At 43.7% G+C, this 12,628-nt stretch overlaps 1 protein-coding gene across 6 annotated transcripts in view; it reads right to left on the bottom strand.

Moving 5' to 3' along the window:
- Positions 1 to 9,961: 9,961 nt before the first annotated feature.
- DDR1 (discoidin domain receptor tyrosine kinase 1) overlaps positions 9,962 to 12,628 on the bottom strand; it is a 90,728-nt gene continuing 88,061 nt past the window's right edge. For all 6 annotated transcript variants that reach the window (XM_081317764.1, XM_081317765.1, XM_081317766.1 and 3 more), the window contains one exon: positions 9,962 to 11,729. In XM_081317764.1, coding sequence (XP_081173890.1) covers positions 11,589 to 11,729 — 141 coding nt within the window. In that variant the 3' untranslated portion in view covers positions 9,962 to 11,588. The remainder of the gene's footprint in view (positions 11,730 to 12,628) is intronic.

Raw genomic sequence — 12,628 nt, forward strand, 5'->3', positions numbered from 1 at the left:
AAAGTGATTCTCACATCCCCCTTTTCACAGTGGGGAAACCCCTCAATGCGTCAGACCTGCTGGCAATTAAACCTCTAAATAAAAACCATCCTTGGATCCATCCAGTGGTGAGAGTCAACCAGTTTGCACCAGTTTGGAAGAACTGGTAGCTAATTTTTGGTTGCCCAGGCCCAAAATGGACTTCCAGAAGTGGTATCCACACAGAGAAGCAGTTGTTCACGTATTGGAATCCCACCACTGGCTCCATCCGTTGAAAACAACATGGCTTTATTAGAAGTCAAGTGTACTGCAGTAGTGTATAACCAAAACTAAGAATTGCTTGCCAAAAGCTCCAAGTTTAACCTTCCCCTCCCTTTGTTGTTGTTAGTTGCGAAGTCGTGTCCGACCCATCGTGAAGTCCAAGTAAATTATATCCACATCATTCCTCTAGTAATCCACTAATTTTGTCAAGGATTATCTATATGGATCATCAGGTAATCAGGGGCCAGCCAGTAGTTCTCCTCCAATCCAGCCTACCTCACAAGATTTCCACTGTAAGGGCAATTAAATGGAATTTTACATATAAGCTGTTTTTTGTTCCCGGAGAAAAAAGGAGGCTAAAATTAATCAAACAGATAAGAAGCAATGAACTTAATGCTATTCAGAGCCCACTCTAATACTTCCGGCTACTAAAACAATGCTGAATTCCATCTTTTATACTCCCAAATCCAAGAATCTCAGCTTGGAGATTGCAGTGGAGAATAAATCTCCAATTCTCCTTTTAGAAATTCAAAGCAGTATTTTTATTTAAAAAAAATAGTTTTATTTCCTGGAATGTTGAGTTCCTTCAAACCATCCAAGTCTAATCCTTCAGAAGACATGACTTTAAAAAAAATCAACAATCCTGTTCTCAGCCCTTTCTATTTTGGCCTCTTCCTAGGAAATCTCAAAACTTGGTACCCATAAATAAATTGCTAGTATGGAACCCACGTTAAGCAAGATTAAGCGTTTAATTCAGCATATTCAGAGCCCGGGTAGACCTTTGCATACCTTCTATCAAGAGATCTTAAATGACTCTGAATCACTCTTCAGCCATGGAGGGTGGTGGTGAAGAGAGAGATTTATCTCACCGGATTTGAATTTGAGAGACTTAAACGGGATTTTGGGTCACTGCAGAGAATTCAGCCCAGAACCACCTCCTATAAACCCCAAAGTTGCTAATAACATAGGCTTTTATGCAGTGCTTTTTTTGTAAAAGAAAAAGGTGCCGGAACTCACACATGTCATACAACCTGCCTTGTACAAGGTTCCATCAAAAAAAGGTGCCGGAACTCCATTCTGAGCGTTCTATGAGAAAAAAAAGCCCTGCTTTTATGGATGATTTTAATTGAAATTTGACTTTTTAAGAACTGTTTAGAAAAGCCACCAAAAGCAATATGAACAAGAGATCTGAACCCATTCCAAAATCACTCCAGCAATAAACAATTTCTTGCAGGAACTCCCAATGCAGTAAATTAAGTGGGGGGAAAATATATAACACATGGACTACTTGAAAGTATATTTCCATTGCAGGATCTAATCTGAGTTGGGTCACAGGGACTAAAGGTTTATTTTATCAAGTTTCCCACCTTGTGCTGGAGCCTGTCCTCAAGAAACTTCTTTCTCTCCAGACTGTGTGCACTGGGCTGTTCTATGCATTGTATTTATGTGGTGCCTGGTTGTGTGTGGCTTTTAGTTGTTGATTTTATTCCTATTCCCACTTTCCATTCAATCCTTTCAGTTTGGGGTCTATTTTGGAAGGGAAGACATCCTGAAAAGCCAAAGCTGTTTGAAACAAATTGACAAGGAAGCAAAGCCCACTGAATTCAATAGATTTGCTTCCTATTATGTTTAGGACTTTGTATTTTCTCAGGAAACCTCAGATATTCTTTCCCTTCTCCACCTCCTGCCCCAGATGATGAGAGATGGTTGGAAGCAAAGCACCAGGCTGAAGGAAATAGAAGTCACTTTCTTACCCTTGTGGCTGTAATGCTCTTCTCTCGTTCAAACGGCTGTCCCTGACTCTTCCTCCAGGCTCAAATTCTTAAGAGTCCTTCCTCCTGCCTCAGTTTTCGGCGGAGAGGGGAATAGTTCAGGAGTTGAAAATTGCAGCTTGGCTCTTCCTTCTGTGCAGCAACGGTAATGCAGCATTTTTTTTTGCCCCCTCTGCAAACGATCAGCATGCTAGCAAAGCTGAATCAGCATTTTTTTCCCACACCGCTGCGTTAACACTACTGCATCCAGGTTGGGAGGAGGGAGGGGGGTCGGTGAAAGAGCTGGGCAGAACAGTCAGGAATGAGGACATAAATGGGTAGATTCAGAAGATTGTGGCAACTGATGGGGAAGGAGGGAAACAGCCACAGCAAAAAGTTATTGCCAAGGTAGTAACTGTCAGGTGAGAAAGCTCAGAAGGAAAGGGATTTGACAATGTATTGGGCCTTGTTTTACTGAGTGTACCACGTGGGTTTTGAATGCTGGAAGGTTGCTTAAGCTAGAAGCTGGCTAATGGTTCCCAGCTTCTCAGACAACCCGTCTCCGGAGCTGCCATTGGCTGCCTCTAGGGCAGCAATTGTTGCTGTTACTTGCGAAGTCGTGTCGACCCATCGCGACCCCATGGACAACGTTCCTCCAGGCCTTCCTGTCCTCTACCATCTTCTGGAGTCCATTTGGGCTCATGCCTACTGCTTCAGTGACTCCATCCAGCCACCTCATTCTCTGTCGTCCCCTTCTTCTCTTGCCCTCAATCTTTCCCAGCATTAGGAAGGACTCCAGTGAGTCCTTCCTTCTCATTAGGTGGCCAAAGTATTTGAGTTTCAACTTCAGGATCTGGCCTTCTAAAGAGCAGTCAGGGTTGGTCTCCTCCAGGACTGACCGGTTTGATCGCCTTGCAGTCCAAGGGACTCGCAGGAGTCTTCTCCAGCACCACAGTTCAAAGGCTTCAATTCTTTGGCGCTCAGCCTTTCTTATGGTCCAGCTTTCACAGCCATAGATTGCAACTGGGAAGACCATAGCCTTGACTATACGCACTTTTATTGGCAGGGTGATGTCTCTGCTTTTTAGTGTGCTGTCTAGATTTGCCATGGCTTTTCCTCCCCATGGCTTTAAACCTATTGGCCGCCACTTAGAGGCCAGTGTATAAATGGCTGCATCGCAGCCCTATTTTCTTAGTTCAGTTCCTGCTCTACAATAAAAGCATGTTTCTGCCTGAAATCACTCTCCTCGTCTCTTCATTCAAGCAAAGAACCCAGTATACAACAGTAACCATGTCGAGAAAATAAAGAATTAACCCTTCAGCTTGTTACACAACTTAACAGCCAAGCCCCGAGTGTCAGTGAGATTGGTCTGCAGAATTCCCACCCTTCCAAGTACAGTTAGTCCTCAACTTACAACAATTTGTTTAGGGACCGGTTACAACAGCACCGAAAAAAGTGACTTGTGACTATTTTTCACGCGTAACGTTGCAGCATCCCTACAGTCAAATGATAAAAATTCAGACACTTGCCAACTGACTCTTATTCGTGACAGTTGCAGTGTCCCGGGGTCATGCGACTGCAAGCAAGTCAATGGGGAAGTCATTTAAGAATCATATTACTAATTTAACAACTGCAGTGATTCACTTAACAACTGAGGCAAGGCTGTTAAATGGAGCAAAACTCACCTAACAACCGTCTTGTTTAGCAACAGAAATTTTGGGCTTAATTGTAGTTGTCAGTCGACATCTAGCTGTATCAGTGAACTATCCCTATCAATAACCCAGTAACCCATTATCCATGGCATGCCCTTTCTCTTAATTCTAGCATGCAAATCTATTCATTTTCCCTCAGAGTAGCAACAGTGTTTGTCAATGTTTTTTGCTGGTGCACCCTAACAATTGTCTCCAACATTCTCTGACATCAGAGCAATTCACCCAATCACTGGTGGCTTATTTCAGCATCAACAATAGGTGGACAAAATTGAGATAGTTCCAGTGTTGACTCTTGGTAACAACACTGGTAAATCTTCTCCAAGCTGTTCCCAGTCTTAATCAATCAGAATAGAGCTGGAAGGGACCTTGGAGGTCATCTAGTCCAACCCCCTGCTCAAGCAGGAAACCCTATACCATTTCAGACAAGTCTCTTCTTAAAAACCTCCAGTGATGGAGCACCCACAAGGTCTGGTTAATTGTTCACACTGTTAAGACGTTTCTCCTGAATTCCAGGTTGCTTCTCTCCTTGATTAGTTTCCATTCATTGTTTCTTGTCTTCTGGTGCTTTGGAAAATAAGTTGGCCCCCTCTTCTTTGTGGTAGCACCTCAAACCTGGACCTTCAGATCTTCCATCATCACTTTACACATGTGTAAAATTTATTATACACATGCACAAAGTCTATCTTCATTTTGGTAAAAGAGGTTCTTATAATAATAGGAACTGCTTCCATCCTGCGACGATATCTGTAATACCGTCAAACATCCACATCTGCCTATCCCAGGTACTTGGTAAGGACTTGATAGGTAGACAAAAATGCCAAATCCAGTCTGAACATCTGGCTGACTGTGTGGTGATCAATAATAATAATAACACCATCAAACATCCACATCTGCCTATCCCAGGTCCTTGGTAAGGACTCAATAGGTAGACAAAAATGCCAAATCCAGTCTGAACATCTGGCTGACTGTGTGGTGATCAATAATATTAATAACACCATCAAACATCCACATCTGCCTATCCCAGGTCCTTGTTAAGGACTTGATAGGTAGACAAAAATGCCAAATCCAGTCTGAACATCTGGCTGTGTGGTGATCAATAATAATAATACCATCAAACATCCACATCTGCCTATCCCAGGTCCTTGGTAAGGACTCAATAGGTAGACAAAAATGCCAAATCCAGTCTGAACATCTGGCTGACTGTGTGGTGATCAATAATAATAACACCATCAAACATCCACATCTGCCTATCCCAGGTCCTTGGTAAGGACTCGATAGGTAGACAAAAATGCCAAATCCCAGATTGTTGGGGGCAATTAAGCTGACTTTGTAATAATGCCGCTTGGGGTGTGTGTGAAAGCCCTAACAAGCAGGCATATACATAGAATGAAGGCTACTGCTAAGCTTGTAAGCCGCCCTGAGTCTTTGGAGAAGGGCGGGATATAAATGGAATTAAAATAAAATAAATAAATAAATAAATAAATCCAGTCTGAATATCTGGCTGACTGTGCAATGATGAATTATTATTATTATTATTATTTTGTTTGCTTGCTCAGAGGAATCACTGGCTTTTATTAGAGAGATGATGGGATGCATTGAGGAACTGGATCCCAAAGTAGAGATGCATTCCGGTGGAGTTAAAAGGCAACCCAGCCTAGATATCACGTGTGGAAGAAAGTGAATGAGGACAGCCCCTCCCTAATAGTTCCCAGAGTATACTGTAGGTCGGGGGTGTCAAACTCAATTTCATTGAGGGCCGCATCAGCATTGCGGTTTCCCTCAAGGGGCCGGGTGGGTATGGCCAGGGCGGGCGTGGCCTACTGGGTGGGCGTGGCTAGAGTGCGTATGGCCTACTGGATGGGCGTGGCCAGCTCTACATCGTTCGCATCAAGGGTGCCTCTGGGGGCCTGGGCAGGAGTGGGACAGATCTGAGGGTCTCTGGCAGGAGGGTCTCTGGGGCAGGGCCAAGGCACTGGGGGCTGTTCCCTCACTATTTCCAGGATGGCTTCGCGGGCCACATGAAACCACTTCGCGGGCTGGATCTGGCCCCCGGGCCTTGGGTTTGACATGTCTGCTGTAGGTGAAGATACAAGAGTCCTCAGTCTGGCAAGAATCTGTCTATAGGTGTAGAACAATAAAGAACTCCGCATGGAAGAATTGCCCGATGTCATTCTTGGATTTGGGCCTCACAGAAGAACACCACTGTAAAGCTCAAATAGGAGGTCCAATGAGGGGAGTTACTGGAAGAAATAAAATTACCCCCTTAAACCTCCAAAATAATAATGTGGCATAGTCATGCAAAAGTATTGCAAATTGGTGGCTGTAACTGCAATTTGCTGAAGAAGCCACGATGCCTGGGTTAGGTCCTCGTGTTACCCCGAGCCAAAAACCTAACAAAACCATACTGCAGGTGAGCAGGATGTGCGTGTGGCACTGAGTGGATGTGGTTAAATGAACGGCTTTGTGCTGTGAATGGTCATAATTTAAGGGCTGGGAAATTTAGGAATATAGCTAAATGTAAGGTAGTCCTCACATAATGGCCATTCATTTAGCGACTACTAGCTGTACATTCTCAAATTTCCCAGTCCTTAAGTTTATATCATTATACAGCTACATTCAAATTGATGTGGGTTCTTTTCATAGATGAATTATTTTGGACGTCCTCCTGTCCAATTTCATTCTCTTTTCTGTGAGTTGAAAGGCTGACTTTCACACACCAATTCTTGTAGTATACAAAATGCAAAGCGTTTTATTTCACCACGTAAATGGAAAGGACTAAAAACAAACAAACCCCCAAACTTCTATATATTAATGTAAAAAAATCTATTTTTTTTTCTGCTCTTCAAATATATACACATCCTGATACACATAAAGGAACAAACAGCTACAAGTATTCCCAGGAAAACACAAAAAAGGGCATTTGACAGGTTAAATGGAGAGATGATGAAACAAAATGATGCAGTGATGGGTACACTATACCACCAAAACGTGTCCAAATAGAAATATACATCTAATTAAGATGGGTAAATTTCAAACAATCGAAAATATTAGAAACATTAGCTTACCCCCACCAAGCAACAGTTAGTCGTGACTAAAGCTACAATCCTATGTACAATTTCTTGGGGGGGAAAAAACATTCAGTTTTGTGATACTTCCTCCTGAGAGAATAGAAATATAACCGCAGCGTATATCCCTTTGCACACTGATTTCAGAGAATCACTTTACGTATGAAAGAGCTTTTCTGACTTAGTACATAATATTTGAAAAAGACGCATCAACTAAAATTCGGAAGTGCATCGCAATGCACCACTTTTTGCACAGATTTCACAAGTAGGGCTATTATCTCTAGGCTGCAAAAGTCCAGATGAACACTAGAAGGAGAGATATGTAAAACCTACAGCTTGCTGCATCTAGCAGTTCTCTCGATTTTTACAACCCATGTATGGTAGTCTATTCAAGATGTCTGCTAAACCAGAGTTCCCCAACCTTTCGGCTATGGCGGCCGCGAGCAGTGGGGAGGGGAAAAAAAGGGATGGTTTTGTGGGAGAGGTAAATGTGCTCACCTGTTGCTCACGTGAGTGGGATCACGAGTGCCCACAACACGGCAACACTTGCACAAATGGGGCTGTGAACGCCTGTGACACTCGCAGGTACGCTCACCAACACGCCGCACCAACCAGCCACTCACGCAGCCCGATGGCCAGTGGGCCACAGCCCACAAGTTGGGGACCCCTGTGCTAAAGGGTAACACCACACAATCTTTTGCACTTTCTGATAATATCAGACAATACCTCCGTTTGTTTTTAATATGCATGTTTTACGTACCAAGCCACTGTGGCTTGTTAGTCACGGTTTATAGCTTGCAATATCAGCATCCAGACACTTCAACAAACCATGATTTAAAAAAAGCCTGGGTTACTATTGTGCATGAACTTTGCCGTTGTTTTTCAGTGTTGGGCGTGGCTAGCTCTACATCGTTCGCATCAAGGGTGCCTATGGGGGAGGAGTGGGACAGATCTGAGGGTCTCTGGCAGAAGGAGGGTCTCTGGGGCAGGGCCAAGGCAGTGGGGGCTGTTCCCTCACTGTTTCCAGGATGGCTTTGCGAGCCGCATGAAACCACTTTGCGGGCCGAATCCGGCCCCCGGGCCTTGTGTTTGACATGTCTGTTCTATACGAACCCTACAAATCTTAAGGGAACCTCTAAACAAAAATGAGTAAGACTAAGCTGCACAACAACGGTAACTTCTGAAGGACCAGGTTCAACAGATTGTTGTCACTTATGTTTTATCTTGGGGTTGTTTTTTTTCTCTGATAACAGATGCCTCCAAAAGCATAGAAAGCTCTAATTATTTTAGGACATGAAGACGTTGGGCATTCCCGTTTCTGCAGCTTTTTACAATTTTGAAAGAGGCTTGATGAGTTAATTGCTTAACAAAATATATTTATTGCTTAAGACGTTAAACGAGATTTGTGTTGGAGGCTAAAAAGAAAAGTCTACCCGCCCTTCCGTCTCCTTTCCGCCAAGATTTTGGGCTCAGCAGTTTATTGCATGGGGTTGGTTGCCTGTCAGAAGTTGCCTGTGTGATCCAACACAGATGGCAGCCGGGCATGTGCCCGGATGCCATGGCTAACTTCCAGGACATTTTTTTTTTGGGGGGGGGGAGTGGCATCTTTTACCGTGGAATCAGAGGAGGAAAAAAGAAAGCCACATTTCCTGACTCTTCTCTTTAGTTTGGAAAAGTGCATCTTTCCCACCACCCTTTTTTTATACAGTACAGTATCTACAATCAGGTCACCTCAAGTCTCCAGGAAAAAGAAAACAAACAAGTGTACAAAGAGCAGGGCCGAGTCCCCCGTTGGGATGATCTGGAGGATGTGGAATGGCAGCTGGTCCTTAGGAGGAACCAGCATCGTTTCTTTTCTTTTTTTTTCAGTTCAGCCCATGAACACATCCAGCCCAAAGTCCAGTCGATGCCGCATCGAATCTGGCCAATCTCAGTCCCTTCCTCTTCTTCTTGCCCACTCTTGAGAACAGCTAGGACCAGGTATCTCCTGGCCAACCGTGGATTCGTGAAGTATCTCTGAAGCCACTCCTTTCTTCCAGCTTCTCCAAACATCCAGTGCTTAATTAATCCCAGTGTGCTTGGACCAAGCGGTCCCAGTTATTTTGCCAGTGTTAGTCCAATGAATCTAAAGCTGAAAATGCAGCCCCCTCAGATGGAGTTTGTCAAAGGCGAAAAGTACTCCCTTTGACACATATGCAGACTTTCACAGAAAAGTCCAGAAAGAGAGGCAGAGGGGGGGAAAAGAGAAAGAGACAAGAGAGACAGACAGAGATTTTTCTGGAGAAAGACATCACACACAAACAGTGTAACAGTACAACAGTTATCCAAGGTTAAACAGCCTAACCCTCCGTCATACAAGGGGGTGGGGGGAGAATATCCAGTATGCAACACTTTCCACCTTCCAATGCTAGTGAATTACAGTACAAGGTAGCCTTAACTTTATGCCTCCCCAGTTGTGATATAATACAATTCCCATGTTCCCAGACTAGCCTCCCAGACCAACCACTTTTATGTAAGGCCCGTAGACAGCTTTGGAGATCATGTTATGCAGATTGCTGCCCATGAATCCAATTCTTAACCACAAAAGATATGTGTTCATTTCACTTTGAAATCATATTCTGGAAAGAAGGAGGGAGGGAGGGAGGGAGGGAGGGAGGGAGGGAGGGAGGGAAGGAAGGAAGGAAGGAAGGAAGGAAGGAAGGAAGGAAGGAAGGAAGGAAGGAAGGAAGGAAGGAAAGCTTTCAACACTGTATGGAGCAAATCACCCCAACTACGCTCATAAATGCATTCCTTTGAGGACCACATGCTGAATACAGCCAGTCAGCCAGCTACGAATCTATCTGGTGGTGATGCTGTCTAACCCATATTTTTCTATCTTATCAAGTAGTATGTTGTGGTCTATTTTATCAAATGCCTTACTGAAGTCCAAGTAAATTATATCGTCAGCAATTAGTGCAGGTTCGCATCCCACCAGGCTCAAGGTTGACTCAGCCTTCCATCCTTCCGAGGTAGGTAAAATGAGGACCCAGATTGTTGGGGGCAATTAAGCTGACTTTGTAATAATGCCGCTTGGGGTGTGTGTGAAAGCCCTAATAAGCAGGCATATACATAGAATGAAGGCTACTGCTAAGCTTGTAAGCCGCCCTGAGTCTTCGGAGAAGGGCAGGATATAAATGGAATTAAATAAATAAATCCAGTGTGATGTCTCTGTTAAGATCCCATTAAAGAGCATTCAAATCCCCCAAATCTAATTTGGCAAGCTAAAGGAATGTGTGGAGGAGAAGGGGGAGAGTGCTACCCCACAATTACTCTGGAGTGTCAAAGGAAAGGATTGCAGGGCATGAAAAAAAGGAGTGTTGATATTCAACGCGCGCATATTGTACTGTGCTTGATTGTTCAAAATGTTTACGTATTTTACTGCAGCCATCCTTACAGACTCCTTGTCAAGGCTGAATTGCTAAGGTGCCTCCTGACCTCTATCGCTACTCAACTTGCCAGAGAAACCGGGGTGGGGGAGGGGAAGCCTGGGAAAGAAACAGGGATTTCAAGAAGCCATCCAGGGACCATGAGACCCAAGGTCACAAAAGCCGGTATCTGACGGTAAAGTGGATTATTCCCATAAAAAACCAAAGACATGTGATTGGGCAGTGTGAACATTTTGGCAGGTGGGGGCTGTGAAAAGCTATTGTTAACTAACCAGATTTTCGTGTGGCAAAAACTAGAGTTGATTTTGCTTCTTCAGTACCGAGATCTGCGTTCAATAAAGTTTTATCTTTTATGGCACCTCAAAGCCGTAAGGTTTCCTCTTCAATGTTGAATTTGCTAGCCAGACGGTTGGTAGTCCTGCTACGCAAGCCAGCATTGACATCCTCCCCTCGCGTTCTCAAGGAGGGGCTGAAATCTAGGGCTACTTAGGGATGGGTCCGACATTTTTAGTCCTCTGGTGCTCACAGAGCTGCTAGCGTTGAATGGAAGTGAAGGACATGATTAGCCCAATCAGAACATTACACTGTGCCTGGTTTGGTGCTGAAGGAAAACAGAGAAAGAGGGGTTCAGGAAACACCTTAGCCACTATAACCCTGCTTCCTTAGCTCACCCTGAAAACCTGGAGATCAAAGGACAGGAGAAAGACCTAGAATGATGCAAGAAAAGAAAAATTTGAAGAACCAAGTAATGAAATATTTGTTCAAATTATGGCCGGAGGAATAGGGCTACATTTGACCGAGCAGCTTCCTTGCCTGAGTGTCTCCCAGATGTGTTAAGACTGGAACTAAGACTTTCTAGTCAACATGATGATCTCTGGCTGCAGGCAACCTCATGTTCTCCAGATGTTTCGGACTTCCAACTGTCCCTTTGCTGCAAATGTTCTTGATGGAATTTGGAACGGGCCAGACACATGGAGGGCCCTTGAGTTCCTTACTCTGGGGTTGATAAATACTAAAAAACAACTTTGAGAATTGTAGTTTCTAGACACACCAGGAAGGCACCAAGTTGGTTTAAAGCTGAAACAGACTGGTTTAGGGAAAAAGGAGAAATATGAGTTAACACAGTGGGTAAGAATCTCAAAATAACAATTTTGAATCATGTGATGGAATAAGTTAAGTAGAGATGACCAAGCAAAAAAGAACACGAGGGTAGAAAGAGAACTAGATATTGGAGGGTGAGATTTGAGCAAAGGCTGGGCCAGAGTGAACAACCAGATGTCCCACAGAAATGCTACCGAGCCTTGATGGCCTCTGGGCCACATCCGGTCTCCAGCAGTCTCTATGGTGCTGTCCAACTTCTTAACACAGCCTCTGATTGGCCAGCGCTGGTCTGGTTCACACCATATTGAGGGCATCCTCAGACAGGAAGCAGTGCAGGTGTTGGAACAATGGGCGATCCTTGGCCTCTCGTGCCCAGCATCTCAGCATCATCTCGTAGACAGCCAAGGGGCAGGCAGGCGGACGGCAGAGATAGACCTGAAGATGGAGGAAAAAGGACTGTGAAATCGCCCTGAGGTGAGCAGGCCCAAGACAGAGCCTGGACTTTCTTAAAATGGAGCTTACTCCTCTTGGAGGATTCAAGGTCTTGGTGGCCCAGTGGTTAGAAGGCGGTACTGCAGGCTAACTCTGCCCGCAGTCTGGAGTTTGATACTGATGGGGCTCAAGATTACTTTAGAACATGGGATAATTTCTATCAATGGCTAGAAACATGAGTTAGAGAGAAAGGAATGTGATATGTAACTTTGAATATATATTAGTAAGAAGAAGACTATCGAGCGATTAAGTAACATATTGTTTATGATAATTAACTATTATCTATTATTTCTTGTTAAACATATGAACCCGGATATTGTGCTGTTTGCTAAATATTGAGAATGTTATTTGGAAAAACCCTAACCTCAACCCCGACACTAATCCTAACCCTAACCCAAATCCCAATCCCAATCCCACCTCATTCCTAACCCTATAAAAACTAATAAAAATTATTTTTTAAAAAAGAGATTAACTCAGCCTTCCATCCTTCCGAGCGAAGACTCAGATTATCGGGGGGGTTAGGGTGAGTCCTAGTCTAATGAATAATAATAATAATAATAATAATAATAATAATAATAATAATAATAATAATAATAATAAGAAGAAGAAGAAGAAGAAGAAGAAGAAGAAGAAGAAGAAGAAGAAGTAGTAGTAGTAGTAGTAGTAGTAGTAGTAGTTGGAAGGGACCTTGGTGGTCAACTAGTCCAACCCTATAGCATTTCAGACAAAGGGCTGTCCAGTCTCTTCTTAAAAATTTCCAGTGTTGGAGCATTCAGAGCTTCTCGAGGCATGTTGTTCCACTGGTTAACTGTTCTAACTGTCAGGAAATATTATATAAACTT

The sequence above is a fragment of the Vipera berus genome, assembly GCF_964194415.1.
Source record: "Vipera berus genome assembly, chromosome: 2".
NCBI classification, from domain to species: Eukaryota; Metazoa; Chordata; class Lepidosauria; order Squamata; family Viperidae; genus Vipera; species Vipera berus.